The sequence below is a fragment of the Panthera uncia genome (assembly GCF_023721935.1).
Source record: "Panthera uncia isolate 11264 chromosome E2 unlocalized genomic scaffold, Puncia_PCG_1.0 HiC_scaffold_20, whole genome shotgun sequence".
NCBI lineage: Eukaryota > Metazoa > Chordata > Mammalia > Carnivora > Felidae > Panthera > Panthera uncia.
The window spans coordinates 9,351,880-9,370,081 of record NW_026057589.1 but is presented as its reverse complement, the minus strand read 5'-3'; the positions used below and the strand labels follow the sequence as shown (position 1 = coordinate 9,370,081).

The 18,202-nt window shown below is 46.0% G+C and overlaps 1 protein-coding gene across 2 annotated transcripts; it reads left to right on the top strand.

Annotated features, from left to right (window-relative positions):
- The first annotated feature begins 3,510 nt into the window (after window positions 1–3,510).
- On the top strand, window positions 3,511–18,118 carry NQO1 (NAD(P)H quinone dehydrogenase 1). 2 transcript variants are annotated; one of them, XM_049622446.1, is made up of 6 exons: window positions 3,511–3,974; window positions 11,413–11,577; window positions 11,691–11,821; window positions 14,612–14,725; window positions 15,533–15,634; window positions 16,551–18,118. In XM_049622446.1, the coding sequence occupies exons 2-6, from the start codon at window positions 11,469–11,471 to the stop codon at window positions 16,854–16,856; spliced, it is 762 nt and encodes a 253-aa protein (XP_049478403.1). In that variant the 5' UTR covers window positions 3,511–3,974; window positions 11,413–11,468; the 3' UTR covers window positions 16,857–18,118. The 2 variants fall into 2 exon arrangements, with proteins under 2 accessions (XP_049478403.1, XP_049478405.1); XM_049622448.1 differs by lacking the exon at window positions 3,511–3,974 and adding an exon at window positions 7,920–8,163.
- The last annotated feature ends 84 nt before the right edge of the window (window positions 18,119–18,202 follow it).

Genomic DNA, 18,202 nt, shown 5'->3' with positions numbered 1-18,202 from the left:
CAAGGGAAACAAAAGCAAAAATGAACTACTGGGACCTCATCAAAATAAAAAGCTTCTGCACAGCAAAGGAAACAATTAGCAAAACTAAAAGACAACCAACGGAATGGGAAAAGATATTTGCAAACGACCTATCAGATAAAGGGCTAGTATCCAAAATCTATAAAGAACTTATCAAACCCAACACCCAAAAAACACATAATTCAGTGAAGAAAGGGGCAAAAGACATGAATAGACACTTCTCTAAAGAAGACATCCAGATGGCTGACAGACACATGAAAAAATGCTCAATGTCACTCATCATCAGGGAAATACAAATCAAAACCACAATGAGATACCACCTCACACCTGTCAGAATGGCTGACATGAACAACTCAGGCAACCACAGATGTTGGTGAGGATGCGGGGAAAGAGGATCTCTTTTGCCCTACTGGTGGGAATGCAAACTGGGGCAGCCACTCTGGAAACCGTATGGAGACGCCTTAAAAAATTAAAAATAGGGGTGCCTGGGTGGCTCAGTCGGTTGGGCAGCCGACTCTGGCTCAGGTCATGATCTCGCGGTCCGTGAGTTCGAGCCCTGCGTCGGGCTCCGTGCTGACAGCTCAGAGCCTGGGGCCTGTTTCGGATTCTGTGTCTCCCTCTCTCTCTGACCCTCCCCCGTTCATGCTCTGTCTCTCTCTGTCTCAAAAGTAAATAAATGTTAAAAAAAAAAAAATTAAAAAAAAAATTAAAAATAGAACTACCCTATGACCCAGCAATTGCACTACTAGGCATTTATCCAAGGGATACAGGTGTGCTATTTCGAAGGGACACATGCACCCCAACGTTTACAGAAGCACCATCAACGATAGCCAAAGTATGGAAAGAGCCCAAATGTCCATCGATGGATGAATGGATAAAGAAGATATGGTGTGTATAGACAATGGAGTGTTACTCGGCACTCAAAAAGAATAAAATCTTGCCATATGCAACTACATGGATGGAACTGGAGGGTATCATGCCAAGCGAAATTAGTCAGTCAGAGAAAGACAAATATCATATGACTTCACTCACACGAAGACTTTAAGATACAGAACAGATGAACACAAGGGAAGGGAAGCAAAAATAATATAAAAACAGGCAGACTCTTAAATATGAAGAACAAACAGAGGGTTACTGGAGGGGTTGTGGGAGGGGGGATGGGCCAAATGGATACTGGACATTAAGGAATCTACTCTTGAAATCACTGTTGCACTATATGCTAACTAACTTGGATGTAAATTAAAAAAATAAATTAAAAAAAAAAGAGTAATTCCTTTTTATTGCTGGGTGTTATTGGGTTGCATGGATGCCCCATAGTTTATTCATACATTCACTCATGAGAGGAGATGTGGGTCTTTTCCAATTTGGGGGCTACTATGAATAAAGGGGTTAAAATATTAATGTACAGATTTGGGGTAAATATAAATTTTCTTTTCTCTAGGGCAAGTATCTAGGAATGGAATTTTTGGTCACCTGGTCGGTCCATGTTTAACTTTACAAAAGATTAATAAACTATCCTCAGAGTCACTGTACCCTTTTGCATTCCCACTGGCAATGGTTTAAGAGTTTCCATTTCTCAGAATCCCTGCCAACATGCTTGGTATTGTCATTTGAAAAATGTCTTAGCTGTTCTAATGTCTTAGCAGTGTTATCTCATTGTGGTTTTACTTTGCATGTTCCTAATGACAATGCACATTATTTCATGCACCTGTCTCCTGTATATCCTCTCTGATAAAGTGTCTGTTAAAATCCTTCCGAATTTTTTGTCTGTTTGTTTTCTAGTGTTGAGTTTTTAGAGTTCTTTATGCATTCTGCATGTAGTTTTCATTGGATATGTGATGTTTAAGTATTTTCCCCAGTCTTTGCCCTGTCTTTTTATTGTCTTAACGCTATCTTTACAGAGCAAAGTTGTGTAATTTTGATCAAGTTCAATTAATAATTATGCTTTTGGTATCATAGTAAGAATTCTTGGCCTAACCCCCCCCCCCAAAATCATTAAAAATAATGACTTAACAGTTATTTATCTTGATTACTGAGTTGTTGGGGTTTTTTGCAACCCCTTAAATTTCGCAAACCTCACTTTAAGAGTATACTTCCCACCTTCTCTCTAAATTTTCTTAGTTACCATTTCTAATTTTTTTGATGGTTACACTTTAAACTTCTTTTTCTTTTTCCTTCCCCTTTGACAGCATGGGCATATCTCAGAAATTTGACAGGTCTGGGATCAAAAACTGCAATAAAGCAAGTCAAATTAATTTTTTGGTTTCCCCATGCATATAAAAATTATGTTTACGCCATACTTAGTCTATTAAGTGTGCAATAGCACTGACAATGTACATACCTTAATTTAAAAATACTTCATTGTTGGCATGCCTGGGTGGCTCAGTTGGGTAAGCATCTGACTTGGGCTCAGGTCATGATCTCACAGCTCATGCGTTCGAGCCCTGCATTGGGTTCTGTGCTGACAGCTCAGGGCCTGGAGCCTGCTTTGGATTCTGTGTCTCCCTCTCTCTTTGCCCCTTCCCTGTTTGCGTGCCGTCTCTCTCTCTCTCTCTCAAAAATGAATAAACATTTAAAAAAAATTTTTAATAAAAATACTTCCTTGTTTAAAAATGCTCATCAGGGGCGCCTGGGTGGGCTCAGTCAGTTGGGCGTCCAACTTCGGCTCAGGTCATGATCTCGTGGTCTGTGAGTTCCAGCCCCGCGTCGGGCTCTGTGCTGACAGCTCAGAGCCTGGAGCCTGTTTCAGATTCTGTGTCTCCCTCTCTTTCTGACCTTCCCCCATTCATGCTCTGTCTCTCTCTGTCTCAAAAATGAATAAACGTTAAAAAAAAAATGCTCATCCTCTGAATTTTCAGTGAGTTATAATCACTAATCACAGATCATCATACCAAATTTAATGAAAAGGTTCGAAACATTTCAGGAAATTGCCAACACGTGACAGAGACACAACATGGGCAAATGCTGTGGGAAAGGGGGTGATGTGGATTTGTTCAAAGTTTATACAAACTTTCAATGTATAAAAAAATGCAGTACCTGTAAAACACAGTAAGACATGCACAGTACAACCCGTAGGATGAAGACTTTACTGTAACTTTCACTTGGTAGGGATTTAAAACTTTTCTCTCTGCTCTGGTCAGCTGCCTGAAGTCAGCCTTTGTAAAGCCAGTCAACTTTCCTTCGTCTTGGCTATTCTTTAAATGCTTCCCTGTTACTTATCTCTCCAGCCAGCCTTGGACTAAACCATTTAGATTCCCACTCTGAGGAGCAGGGGTTTGCACCCAGCGAAGTGCGTCCTTTGAGACCCCCCAGTGCACAATGTGAACATTGCAAAGGAAGAAATGAATTCCCTTCTCCTGGAACACATCTCCTAAGGTACCTCGGCCCTCCAAATCTAAGTCCAGAGTCACAGTGACTCAGCGAATCCGAGGCTTAAGGACCACACCCAGCACACCCTTCTCTTTGCCCACCCCATTCCGTGCGGAGGCAATTTCCCAGGACTGGGAGAGGCTCGCGGGGGCGCTGGGACTCCGCCGGAAACTTCCCCCTGCTGTCCCCAGGTGCTTCCTGGACAGGGTCCACATGGGCCTGCCTCCCACCCACACCCAGACCCTTTAACTGCACCCTCCCGTCCCATATCCCACGCGTGCCCAGGGCACCCTATTCCAGCCCTCAGACCCCCCTCCCTTCCCTGAAGAGCAGCCACAGCACGCCCCGCCCTGCGCCCCAGGGGCGAGCAGCCGGCTCCACCCCGGGAGGCCGAGCCCCAAGCGGGCAGGCGCGAGGAGCTATAAAGTGGCGGGCGCTCTGCAGGCTGCACGCCCAACCTCCTGAGGTGCAGCCCCAGCCGCTGCTTGACTGCTGTCCCCCACCCCCCAAAGCGAGGATTCAGCGGCGGCCAGGGTCGCCCTGACAACCAGCAGCGCAGCCAATCAGCACAGCCGGAGCCCTGGCTGGTGAGTGCCGCGTCCGGGAGCTGGGGCACCCCCAGGCCTCAGCTGTCCGCAAGGATCCTGGAGGGGCTTAGAGCTCAGTTTTTCTCCTGGATTCAAAACTGAAAAAGCGAGAGCGTTAAGATGCCAGGTTGAGCCTTAATAAGACACCGGGGGAAGGGGAGCTCCTGTTTTCTACCCCATACCCACAAACTTAGGTGGGCATTTAACAGAGACTTGACCTTGGAAACAGAAAATTTCCACCAAAACAGGTCAGAAACGGGCCGTTGTCAATGGCCAAATCTGGTCCACTGGCACACCTTGATTGGCCTTATAGAATTTAAAACATTTTGGAATAAGTTGCTGATATTTATAGTAAATATAGGTTATTTTATTTAAAAATGTGAATTCCCTGCTTCGGGAGGAAAATTGAAAGATCTGGTGATGAGTGTGCTGGAACTGGGGAACCTGTACCCTTTAGTTGGATAGAGACCATCCCAGGCTGCCTGACCAGGAGACCTTTTTTTTTTTTTTTTTTTTTTTTTTTAAGTTTATTTATTTGTTTTGGAGAGAAATCATGAGTAGGGGAGGTGGGGGAGAGAGAGACAGAGAGAATCCCAAGCAGGCTGCAGGCTGTCAGTGCAGAGCCTGACTCCACGCTCGATCCCACCAACCGAGAAATCATGACCTGAGCTGATACCAGGAGTCAGGAGCTCAAGAGACGGAGCCACCCAGGTGCCCCTGTTCAGGAGACATTTTTGTCTGTGATCCTTGGATGGGGCAGACCCGATCCCTGTATATGGTCCATTTCAGTGGCAGAACCTCCGCTCTCCACCATCAACCTAAGGGGACATTACAGGTCACCACAACTTTATCTGATGCCTCTAAGACACCCCAGCTGCAGCCCCCAGGGGACTCTGTTTACCAGAGAGCCTCATTCTGAGATGGGGCAGTGCTAGTGTTTAGAAAGCCATTTCTTCAATTGGGACAGAACTCTACCTTTTTGTCATTTCCTTCCCTGTGAGCCTTGTTCTTTCTGAAAACACACATACACCTAGAGAATCTCCGCCTGCCACAAGTGAGGGGATGAGACTGCTGTTTGCTGTTGACAACCTACAGTTAGAATCTCTGTGAAAAGGGCTGAGCTGGGGACTGGAAGCCCACCCAGAGTTTCTGGAAGCCTGGAGGAGAAGCATCTGGGAGAGACTGCTGGGTAGCTCACAAGGTTTCCTGCACGCACGATAGAGGCTGTTTCTATTTCATTTTTCTTATGTTTATTCATATTTGAGAGACAGAGAGAGACATAGTGGGAGCAGGGGAGGGCCAGACAGAGAGGGAGGGAGACACAGAGTCCAAAGCAATCTCCAGGCTCTGAGCTTTCAGCACAGAGCCCAACGCGGGGCTCGAACCCATGAACCAGGAGATCATGACTTGAGCCAAAGTCAGATGCTTAACCTACTGGGCCACCTGGGCACCCCTCTATATCATTCTTCTGCTGGCCTGAGGACACCAGCACAGTATAGGGCAATCTTACGGAATATTCTGTACTTATGTGTAACTTAAAAAAAAGGGGGGGGGGGCGGAGAATGAGAGAAAATGGGATGATTTGGACCTTGTTTAACTAGTATTAACTGTATCCAGCTAAGTCTTGACATTAATGGAAGCATCCAGAGCATTTGTTTGTAACTACTGGGTTCCTCTGACCGGCAGGCATGCATTCCGTGAGGAACCCAGTGAGCCCAGAAGGCAGGAACAAAATGCATGAAACTGACAGGAGGGCTTGCCCTTATTCCACTTGTAACAGGTTTTCCTTGATTGCTTATTCTTCCTGCCAGAAGGATCATGTGGGTAATCTATCTTTTGCTGTTAAATAGATCTAGATGTGCTTTACATTAAAACAATGTACCACCATCCCTTTCTTTCTCTGCCAGCTTTATCTTTCCCTATGTTCCCCAGAACATTGAGTTCTGTGTTGGTCTTCAATGAAGCTGCAGGTTGAGAGAGTCCTGTTCAATCTGGAATGTCAGTGAATGCTTGGTTTCAGGTTGGCCTGCGGTTGGAGGCAGAGAATTATAGGAATGTTAGAGTAACAGAGGAGGACAGAGACCAGCTCCCCCGAAACATTCGGTATACTTTGGCCACCAGAATGTATGCTCTACGAAAATAAAAGATTTGTGTCTCTTTTGTACACGGATGTATCCTAAATGCCTAGAGCAGTGCCTGGTGGATACAGGTGCTCAGTAAACCCTGGTCAGGAGGCTGAGACAAAGAGTTGGGGAGAACATGAGCAGGGCTCATGCTAGGGTGGATGTGCTGGGGGGAACAGAACACAAAAGATGGTGGGGAAGGAGCCAAACTATGGAGAGATCCCAAATGTCCATTGACTGATGAATGGATAAAGAAGATGTGGTGTGTTTGTGTGTGTGTGTGTGTATGTATATGTATATATATATATATATATGTATATATATATATATATATATATATATATATATATGAAATCTTGCCATTTGCAATGACATGGATGGACCTAGAATGTATCATGCTAAGCAAAATAAGTCAGAGAAAGACAAATAACATAGGATTTCACTCATATGTGGAATTTAAGAGACAAAGCAGATGAACACATGGGAAGTGGGGGGGAAGAGAAGAGAGAAACAAACCCAAGAGACTCTTAAGGATAGAGAAGAAACTCAGGGTTGACAGAGGGAGTTGGGCAGGGGGATGGGCTAGATGGGTGATGGGTATTAAAATGGGCACTTGTGATGAGCACTGGGTGTTGTAAGTGATCCATCACTGAATTCTACTCCTGAAATCATATTACACTGTATCTTAACTAACCAGAATTTTAAAAATTAAAAAAAAAGAGGGTGGGGAAGGAATGAGGGATTTCAGGACACAGAGAAGTGATGATGAATGGGGAGCACGTTTCATAGGGTATGAAATCTTGAAAGCGAACCAGCACAGGGAGAGAGCTGCGTTCACAAAGATATGCTCAGCTGCGTTACCAAGTGGCCTCCATCAGGTCAATTATGTGCATGGCAAGCAGAAATGAATATTAAATTAGGGGTATTGGTAATAAGCTCATTTGGCTTTCAAACCTCTCCTTCAATGGCAGCTCCTTCTGAAGGCCTTCCCTAATCAGCCAGCCCAAAGTCAACAGTTTTCCTCTGGAATTTTGTTCCTTGCCTCCCCCCTCAGGCTAATGCCATTAGTTTTTTGTGTGCACGTCTTACCGCCATTCCTAGGGGGAAATTCTGAGGATGTCAAACGGGTCATGTAGCTAGTTAAGTGGCAGAAAGGGAAAATGAACACTTCAAGTCCAAAAAACCCCAGGTTTGTCTATGAAAGGACCTGGCCACCAGTGACTTGGTATCATGCTGTTTGGAGAGGGAGTCACCCATTTGCCCTTCAACTCTGGCCCAGGAGCGCTTCTGCTCTACTGACTGCCGATCAGTGTTCTGTTGTATATTAAGAACCTTGGACCATTTTTTTCTACTGCGTTGTTTTCAGGAATCTATATATACCAGATACTGAACACCGTTGGTTTTGTTTCTGGCAAATATGTTCTTCTTTGTGTCTCATCTTACATCGTTTTTTTTTTTTTTTTTTTTAAGTTTATTTACTTATTTTGAGAGAGAGAGAGAGAGAGCACAAGCAGGTGAGGGGCAGAGAGGAGAGACAGAATCCCAAGCCTACTCCATGCCATCAGCTTGGAGCCTGACGTGGGACTCGGACTCAGGAACCCTGAGATCATGACCTGAGCCGAAATCAAGAGCCCGACCTTAACCTACTGAACCACCCAGGCGCCCCTGTTTATTTTTGAAAGCAGCAGGCGTCCTATAGCTTACAGGTGATGAGCTCCTTTAAAAGCAAGGGCTAGATATCCTGATTCAGTCATTTTATGACAAGTGCTTTTGTATTTTACTACTTCAGAAGTGCCTGTGAATACTGATAAGTAAAAAAAAATTTATCTTTATATCTATATACATAGCTCAGCAGAAGTAAGCCACAAGAATATAAACTCACAAAGCAGTATTCAGTAAACACTGATAGAACTAATGCAAAGGTACGTCACAGAGAAAACGCTCGTCAGAACTTTATATACTCACATCTCTCCCGAGAGTGGTGAGTCCTGGAGTTGATAAAGAGGGGGCAGGGATTTGTTAAGGCAGCCTCAGGAGCTCCTGAACTTTTCCCCAGGCCATCCAAAGTAGGTAAATCGCTCCCAGAATTTGAATCCCTTATCAGACTTCTGTTCCCCGCTTCAGAGTTTGGAGAGTCTGAAACGCCAGGAGCGAGCGAGAGCGAACGAGGCGAGGCTCCTGGGCAGGCTAGGGCCGAAGCTGCCGCCCGGCCGATTTTAACCCAGAGCAGCTGCTCCCGCTGGAGCTCCGCCCATGGGCACAGATGTTAGGAGTTAGGGAGAAGTGAGGCAGCGACACCAATTACTAGGAGCGGTGTTGGTGGTAAACTCCATTCCCTGCCCTGCTGCCTGCACATGGTTGCATGGGTTTATCTATAATTTATTAATTTTTTTTAGTGATCTCTACACCGAACATGGGGCTTGAACTCACAACCCTGAGATCAAGAGCTCCGTGCTCCTTTGAGCCAGCCAGGCGCCCTTATGTCTTCATATTTTTACATTATTCCAGCTTCACCACTTGCCATGTAAACTTGGGTAACTTGCTTAACTTTTCGGTGCCTCAGTTTCCCCATCTTTAATGTGGGATACTGATTGTATCTAGCTCATGGTGTTGCCATGACAACTGGAAAAGAATGCAAAGCGCTCAGAGCAGTGCCTAGCACGAAGTAAGCACCCGTTGATGCTGTTATCCAGAGACAGGCAAATAGTATACGATTTCACTTGTTTGTGGAATCTGAAAACCCAATGAGCAAGCAAACAAAAGACATAGACCCATAAATACAAAAAACAAACTGACTTTGCCAGACGCCAAGGGGGAGTAGGGGGATAGGCAGATGGGTGAAGGGGAGGGGGAGATACGGGTTTCCAGTTATAGAATGAATAAGTCACGAGGACAAAAGGTACAGCACAGGGAATATGGGCGGTGGTCTTGTAGGAGAGTCGTGTGCTCTGACAGGTGAGCGCACCGGGGGTGAGCACGGTGTAAGGTGTAGGCGTGTGGAATCGCTGTGTTGTCCACCTGAAACTCATGCAACGCTGTGTGTCAAGTATACGTCAAGTAAAAGAGAATAAAAAGGGGTGCCTGGCTGGCTCAATTGGAAGAGCCTGTGACTCTTGCTCTCAGGACCGTGAGGTTGAGCCTCACATTGAATATGGAGATTACTTAAAAATAAAGAAATAAAACTTTAAAGAAATAAAACTAAACTAAACTAAACTAAAATAAAATAAATGCCGTTGTTGCAAGAGGAAAACATTCTGGTTCTAACAACTTTGTAATACAGAGGAGGTCCAAGAAAAAAGCAAATCTTTCCCCTCTGTCTCTATGCCCTTAACATCTCTTACCTAGCTAAGAACACTGTCAGTAGTTTCATGTAATTATTCCACATCTTTTTTCCCCTCATACCTATATGCTGCAAATCTTCGTACACATATATGTAGTTTCTTTGTCTTTTTTTTTTTTTTTCAAGTAATGGCTACACCCAACGTGGGGCTCGAACTCATGACTCCAAGATCAAGAGTCACATGCTCTACCCACTGAGCCAGAGAGAGGCCCCTCGTTCTTTGTATTTTTTAAAAATTTTATTTTATTCCTGAGAGACAAAGAGAGAGTGATAGAGTGTGAGCGAGGAAGGGACAGAGAGAAAGGGTGACACAATCCAAAGCAGGCTCCAGGCCCTGAGCTGTTAGCACTGAGCCCCATGTGGGGCTTGAACTCAGGAACAGTGAGACCATGACCTGAGCTGAAATCGGATGCTTCCCCGACTGAGCCACCCAGGCGCCCCTCTTTGTCTTTTATAATAATGGATTCACACTCGCTTCATTTGATCAGTTAACGATACATCGTGGATAGCTTTCTGGGTAACTCTATACAGTTAACAGCATACTAGTCTGTAATGTGTATGTGCCATAATTTATTCAAATATTCCCCATAAAGAGTCAGTGAATGCCAGTGAGAAGAATGACACAGTCCACGTCCTTGCTCATACATCCTTATATCCCAACGCTTTTAGTCTGTAGAACAGATTCCCCAAAGTTGGAGAGCTAGGTCAAGATTTATGCGTCCTCAAAATTTAAAGAGATTCGGCCTCATTACTTTCCCCCAGGGTGGAGGCAATTCGTGTTCCCACTGGCAGCTGCTAGCTTTCCTGCAATCTTAATAGCCCTCGGTGTTGCTTGTCTTAAATTGTTTTGCCAATCTGATGGGTAAATAATGATAAATTGTTTTGCCAATCTGATGGGTAAATAATGATATCTCATTTTAATTTGCTTTTCCTGACAGGCCAGGCAAGGCACCTGCTCATTTGTTTTTTGTCATCTGCATTTCCTCCTCTGTGAGTAGAGTGCTCATATCCTTGATTTATTTTTCTATTGTGTAGTCTGTCTTTTTTCTGTGTGTAGGCATTCGTTGGGATTTTAACCCTTTGTGGTAAGAGTTGCAGGTATCTGCTCCCCGTTGATTGTCTTTTGACTTTGTTTATGGTGCCTTCTGGTACACACAGATTTTTAATTTTTATGTGGCTTTATCTGGCAAGCTTTCCGTTCATGGTTGCTGAATCTCTAGTCTTTCTTACAAAGTATTCTCCATCTTGAGGTTATACAAATTCTTCCTTTAGATCCGTACTCTGCCAGGAATCTATTGCTCTACGAGCTGTGTTTGTGGGATAGTGAAAACAACAACACAAATACAACAGACACACTGAAAATTCGAAGTGAATTTTCACAAACTTGTGTGATCAGCACCCAGGAAATAGAACATTGCCACTACCCCCTGATGAGGGGAACCAAGACACTGACGCCTGACACCTCATAGAAGGTGTTAGCAGGGGGGTGCCTGGGTGGCTCAGTCGGTTGGGCGTCCCTTCGGCTCAGCTCATGATCTTGCAGTGTGTGAGTCCAAGCCCCACGTCAGGCTCTGCACTGACAGCTCAGAACCTGGAGCCTGCTTTGGATTCTGTCTCCCTCTCTCTCTACCCCTCCCCCACTCACACACACTCTCTCTCTCTCAAAAATAAAATACAAACATAAAAAAAAAAGGTGTCAGGAGGATAAGTCCATTTTCTAAGAGGATACGTCCATTTTCATGCAGATGGCCAGTTAAGTATGCCAGCAAAATTAGCCACTGCATTAAAATGCGTCCTTTATTCGTTGGTACTTTTAAGGAGAAAATATGTTTCTGGCTGCCGCGGATGGACTGCATCACCCAATGCCTCGCAGAGTTCACTCCTCTATTATGGATCCTGGCTCGGCCGCCCTGTAGCTAAAGCTTTGCTGCTTGGAAACTGATTTTCTCCATATGCCTTGTGTGTGTCTAAATAGCCAGAAGAGCACTGATCGTACTGGCCCACGCAGAGAGGACGTCCTTCAACCATGCCATGAAGGAGGCTGCTGTAGAGGCCTTGAAGAGGAAAGGATGGGAGGTCACTGTGTCAGACCTGTATGCCATGAACTTCAATCCCGTCATCTCCAGAAGGGACATCACAGGTAGGATCAGCCTTCCCCCCCTTTAATTAGGTCTCTGTGGCACATCTCGCCTGTGGGTTCTGTGGCTCAGCCTCGGCCCCTCTGACTCCAGCCTGTCATTTTCCTCTGGGCAGGTCCACTGAAGGACCCCGAGAACTTTCAGTATCCTGCCGAGTCTGTTCTAGCTTATAAAGAAGGCCGCCTGAGCCCCGATATTGTGGCGGAACAAAAGAAGCTGGAAGCTGCAGACCTTGTGATTTTTCAGGTGCGATAGGACATCAGAAGGAGTGTCAGGATGCTTGAGTTCTTACTGTCCTAGACTGGTCACCTAATTAGCTATGTGATCTTAGGAAAAGTCACTTACGCACTTCAGCGCCTTCTTTATAAAGAAGGGTGATGACTTCAAACAGGGTGGTGTTACACAGATTTGTAGATATTGTGAACCTGGCTGTACTACTCTGAAAATATGTGACTACATGGGGCATCTGGGTGGCTTAACGAAGCCTGACTCTTGGTTTCGGCTCAGGTCACGATCTCACGGTGTGTGGGTTCGAGCCCCCCGTCCAACTCTGTGCTGACAGCCGGGAGCCTGCTTGGGATTCTCTCTCTGCCTCTCTATCTGCCCCCCCACCTCACCCCCCCCACCCCCGCTCCCATACACGCTATCTCTTCTCTCTCTCTCAATAAATAAATACACTTAGACAAAAATATGTGACTACAAAGATGACCAGTGAGCCTTGAGCTTCTCTTCAGTTAGTGATTCTTTGTGGGATCTCTCAGAGTTTGCACCTGACCCCTTCTCTGCACGAGCGCGGAGTGAAGCACAGGGCACGGACCCCTGCGGTTAGAGCCTCCCAGCTGAAGGGGGCGCTGCCCTGCTTCCTGTGTTCCCGCCCCTCTTCTCGTGGAAGCTGTCTCCCCGCCAGGCAGTCTGTACTGTACGAGCTCCTTGTCAATCCCCTTTCCCGGAAATGCCACACTGGACTCAATGACTTTGCTTCTACCGGTTCTAACCTGCCTTTTGATATTGAACACGGACCAGATGTGACCCTAGAAACTGCACGAGGAGGGTGACACCAGCTGCGGCTTTTGCAACTGTTCAATCAGCTGCAAAGAATCCAAACTTTTAGGTCTTCCGTTCCACCCTCAGGCCTGTCGCTAGCAGTCAAAGCCACGCCCCATGAGCCAGTGCCCCGAAGGATGCCTTTTTGGTCAGCGTTTTCTACTGTATCTTTTCCTAGTGCGGCCGTTGCAGCCACTGTGGCAGCTTTCAGTTCTGCTTCTCAGAATCACAGTATTTTAGAATTGGAAAGGACCTTGGTGGTCTTTGAATTTGGCTTCTATCTGATGCATCAGTTTACTATCAGTACAACGGTGCAAGTTGTGTACTATAAAAAGCAACATACCGAAACACAACGTAGACACTTCAGATTTGTATACTTATAACATTTTACAAACAGATGACAGGGAAAAGTCTTTTTTAATTTTTAATTTTTTTTTTTTTTACTTAAAAATGTTTATTTTGAGAGAGAGTGAGTGAGGTGGGGGAAAGGCAGAGACGGAGAAGGAGAGAGAATCCCAAGCAGGGTCTGCACTGTTAGCGCTGGGCCGGACGCGGATGTTTGACTGACTGAGCCACCCAGGCGCCCCTGGCAAAGTCTTACTACGGGAGTCGGTGTACTTGTATGGTAGTCTTTCAACATAGAAATAAAGCGTCCTGAGGAAGCGATACTTTAATTTATCCCAAGGTACCACTGGGGCTAGCCCCCTGCTCACTTTTCTCACTTCTCCAAGAACAACCAGAGGAAGAATAAACTTTCAATATGCTGCAAGCCAACCAATTCTGTTTTCAGCTCTGACTGTAGAACATTCACAGGGACCAAATCTACGTGTCTAAGCCACCCACACATTTATCTTAAAAGCCTCAGGTCTGGCCCCTCACAACTGCAGAGTTGTGAGTAATCTGCAGAGTAATCTAGGGATTACTCAAGCCCCTGGTTTTACAGATGAGGCCCATCAGACTTAGCAAAAGTAAGGGGCTTATGTGACAAAGGTCTTGCATCGTGTCCACGGCAGATTCAGGGCGAGAACACGAATCTTGTGCTCCATCTCATGTTCTTTCTGTTCTAAACCCCGGCCGCTTCTGCCCCCTTTCCTGTGGATCAATAACCCTTCAAATATCAGGGAAAGATATCAAATCCAACAAATTCCTTCTCTGTGCTAAACTTGTCTCATCGGGCCTGTCCCCGGTGTCCCTGTGTTTAAATCCGAAGTCAGGGAGAAGAAGAGGAAATACTGGTATCGTCCTCGTGCTGCTTTTATTAGGACAAGAGGGCCGACAAGACTCTTCCATGGGAATTCCCTGATAAACCGAGCGCACACGGGTCATTTGTTCGCCTGAGCGCACACTCATGTGCAGCTTGTTCTATTTGAAAAAAATTTTTTTAGTGTTTATTTTTGAGACAGAGACAGAGCATGAGCGGGGGAGGGGCAGAGAGAGAGGGAGACATAGAATCTGAAGCAGGTTCCAGACTCTGAGCTGTCAGCGCAGAGCCCGATGCTGGGGCTCGAACTCAACGGACCTTGAGATCATGACCTGAGCCGAAGTCGGACACTCAACCGAATGAGCCACCCAGGTGCCCCGTGTGCAGCTTATTCTAAACGGTAGGATTTCACATCCGTGAACACAGGTACACGTTTCACATTGTTGACAGCACTCCTACAAAATATCGATTTTGTATTTTGCGTCACACACCGTAGCAAACTTTATCTGCATTCCTTGCTGTCTAGACTCGGCCGCGAAATGTGGTCTTGTAGAAACAAATCATAATTGCACGTGGCTTTCTTCAGACCTACCCGGTACTTGTTTCTTTTAGGCAGAAATAGAGTGTCAAGTTGACTGACCAAGGACAATATTTTTCTTTAATGTGCTGACTCCTCCGGAAGCAACGACAAGGGCCCCAAGAAGGGTTTGCTCTTCTGTGACGTCAGCCAAGCACCTGAGCCTTCTTCGCTGGTAGTTCCTGCTGTGACCTCTCTGTGCTCTGCCCCACAGTTCCCACTGCAGTGGTTCGGAGTCCCGGCCATCCTGAAAGGCTGGTTTGAACGAGTGCTCATAGGGGGGTTCGCGTACACGTATGCTGCCATGTATGACAATGGACCTTTCCGGGTAGGTGGATGGTTCTGCTTTCTCTAACAGCTGGATCCGGGCTGCCTTCTGTCCTGAGGCAGAGTTCTGAACAGAATTGGGTACTAAGGTCAGGCTCCTGGGAGAGCTGGATAATAGTGCGTGTAGATATTTAATTTTTTGAAAATACTTATTTTTGAGAGAGAGACAAGAGTGTGAGCAGGGGAGGGGCAGAGAGAGAGGGAGACACAGAATCCGAAGCAGGCTCCAGGCTCTGAGCTGTGAGCACAGAGCCCGACGTGGGTCTCGAACCCACGAACCACGAGATCATGACCTGAGACCAAGTCGGACGCTCAACCCACTGAGCCACCCAGGTGCCTCTGTGTGAAGATATTTAGACAGGACTTTGGGATTTGTTTTAACATACCCCAGGAACACAAGGGGTGGGGAGATTAGACAAAACTAGAATGGCAAGATGCTGAGCGTTGAGGCTGGGTGGTGGAGGCCTCATGAGACTATTTTCTGTATGTATGTAGACACCCAAATACTACACCGGACACATTTTGAGGTCTCCTGGATTACATGCCTGGATACAGGCGGAGTGCCGTGGGGAGACGGACACAACAAATAACTCCACTAGGCACCAGCAGTGGACTCCGGGGCTGGCCCTCGAGTGTTGACTTCTGGAGTCATACTGCGTGGCTCAGAGGAGCCAGTGTGGGAGGAAGGAACAGAAATAGCAGGTGGCTGGACTTGTGTGTCGAAAAGAACACAAGAACAGCCCTGGGGCCGTTTTGTGAACCTCCCGTCATGAAGGAGACGTGGAGCGTGATGACTTTTCCTTCGCAGAATAAGAAGACCGTGCTTTCCATCACCACTGGTGGCAGCGGCTCCATGTACTCGCTGCAGGGTATCCACGGAGACATGAATATCATCCTCTGGCCAATTCAGGTTACTTTGTTTCAGTGAACCTTCCCCGGGGATTAATTAATTGAGCTTTCTGGGGGGTCCAGATTCTCAAGATGGCAGCTGAAAACAGACCCGAGGTGTGAGGACGGAAGCAACGTAATAATTCAGAAGTCCAGGAAGCTCCCTTCTAAGCCTTACTAGTCTTCCCGGGCCCCTGTACTCAAGAGTAACCTGGGTATGCACGCGTCCAAACAGCTCTGTCTCCTAACCAAAGGCTAGTGCAGATAACCCCTAGATTTGTATAGCCATGGGCCCCCACTCCAGACAACCGATCTCTGTCTCCAGTCTTCCTGGCCTTCTCCAGGTTGCCGCTATGGCCTCACCACCTATTAGAAAATTTCAGAAATGATTTAGCCCAGCCAACAAGAGTGGAGTCTGAGGGAGGTTCCTGGGTGGTCGGTCACTGGACTGTGAAGATGATCTCTTATACAGAAGAGGGTTGGAGAGAAGAGCAAATGCGGTGGCCACCTAGAACGGCGGAGAATTAACATTAATATTGGAGAATACATTCTACAGGTCACTTATTGAGGCTCATCTAGTTAGGAGGAGAGGCGGAGAAAGGCGCATCCACATACCTTGGCAGGAGTCCTCTGCCAAGAAGCCGAAACTCCCTTATGTGAAAGAAGTTCCGGCTCTTTGGCAGAGGATCCCAGGCTGGCACGGTTTCAAGATTTTGTTCATTTAAACAAGGGCTCAGCTTAATAGGCTAAAATAGGTAACGGCTAGGAATGGAGCGCTAGAAGGTGAGAGAAAATAGCTATGAATTGATTCTCCAGGGTGCCTCAGGCCCCCACGTCGGAGCGTCTTGTTGGAAAGCCTACATTACTTCTGTTTGTTTGTGGTACAAGCTGTATAGGGTTTGTTCTGTGACTCACCTCTGTTCTCCGTGTATCCCCAGAGCGGCACTCTGCATTTCTGTGGCTTCCAAGTCCTGGAACCTCAGCTGACATACGGCATTGGGCACACTCCTACGGACGCGCGAATTCAGATCCTGGACGGATGGAAGAAACGCCTGGAAAATATCTGGGATGAGACGCCACTGTATTTTGCTCCAAGTAGCCTCTTTGACTTAAACTTCCAGGCAGGGTTCTTAATGAAAAAGGAAGTGCAGGATGAGCAGAAAAACGAAAAATTTGGCCTGTCTGTGGGCCATCATTTGGGCAAGTCCATCCCGACTGACAACCAGATCAAAGCCAGAAAATGAGACTCACAAGACTAGATTCCTTTCAAAAATGTAGCCAAATCTAGGTTTCTTTTTCAGGCTTGCTTGACTGGCTTCAGTTTTTAAGATTTTTGTGTGTTTTTATTTCTTTCCACAGGGAATGAATAGGAGACAGAATTGACTGTCTTCATACATTTTTGGATAGTTTTATTCAATGTAACTGATTCTTCTGATTGCTATCATGGCCAAACCTGATTAGTCCCAAGAGGCCACTGAGGATACAAAGCAGGGAAAGATGGAGAAAGACGCGAGGCAATATTCTTTAAGGTCCTCTACACAACTGAATTCCTCTTTTTAGGGATCCATTTTTAGGGCTAAATCTGGCTGGAGCGTATCCAACTCCTCAAGGATACATTTTTCTTTTAATTGCCCTCTCTGTGGTTTATGACAAAAGGGAATTAATTGCTCTGAGAAAGAAATGACTGAATCTGACACAAGGGACTTGTTTAGTAGTTAATCTGTGCTTGTTTATGGCACACGATGATACTGGTTTTGATTACTACGCAGTGACTAATATGCCTAATGTGTGTGTTACTCTTGCTTCGCCTTTTGTTCTTTATACACAGCACACACCGATACCTTCCGATGAAAAGACAGTAAAACTCTCTTCTTTACCTCAATCTTTTAATTTCACGTCTGCAGGAAAATAAACCGACATATCTATACGCTACATCTGCCGCTATGAATGAATTCAAGAAATAGTTGCTCCCGATACTTAGCAGCCTTCTACAAACACTATTTCTGAGCTACATCACAGTCTGGAAGGGTTTCTTCTCTGTCATTGTCGACCTGATGACTTTCCTTTGGGAAGCGTTTGGTTCCACAGTTTTGGGGATAACACTGTAATCCTAGAGTTTCATTAACTTTGAACAATTTTGGCATAATATTCTAACTTCCCATTGAAATGATTGACGTGTGACTGACTCACTGGCGGTAAAATTCAAGTAGAATATGATGAAAGGCCGCCCTCTGGTGGTGCGTTGAAAGGAAACACGAGGGGTTTTGCAAAGCAAGGTTGTCTGGAACTGGGAACAGGTCCTGTACCTGCCAAGGAAACGAGGGCGGCAGGCCGGAGACCCTCCTGTGCCAGATGCTGACAGGCAATTGGGTAATTCCACCCCCCCCCCCTACAATATACTTAATGGCAGATGGCTGGGTGCTTCAGCTTGAAAATATCTTGTTGCCTTCCTGCTCGCTGCAATTTTGTGTAAATTTCTGAAAGTTCCAGATGAAATCAATAAAACCCATTTGTACAAAGATCCAGGCTTATTGGTTTCAGTGAAGCTAGTGATGGAGGTGAGGCGTACAGGAAAAGTGGAATCGATGAC

Coding starts and splice junctions, on each gene's coding strand:
- NQO1 (XM_049622446.1), top strand. CDS start 11,469: ATGAAGGAGGCTGCTGTAGAGGCCTTGAAGAGGAAAGGATGGGAGGTC. Junction 11,822..14,611: donor CAGACCTTGTGATTTTTCAG/GTGCGATAGGAC, acceptor TCTGCCCCACAG/TTCCCACTGCAGTGGTTCGG. Junction 15,635..16,550: donor TCATCCTCTGGCCAATTCAG/GTTACTTTGTTT, acceptor GTGTATCCCCAG/AGCGGCACTCTGCATTTCTG.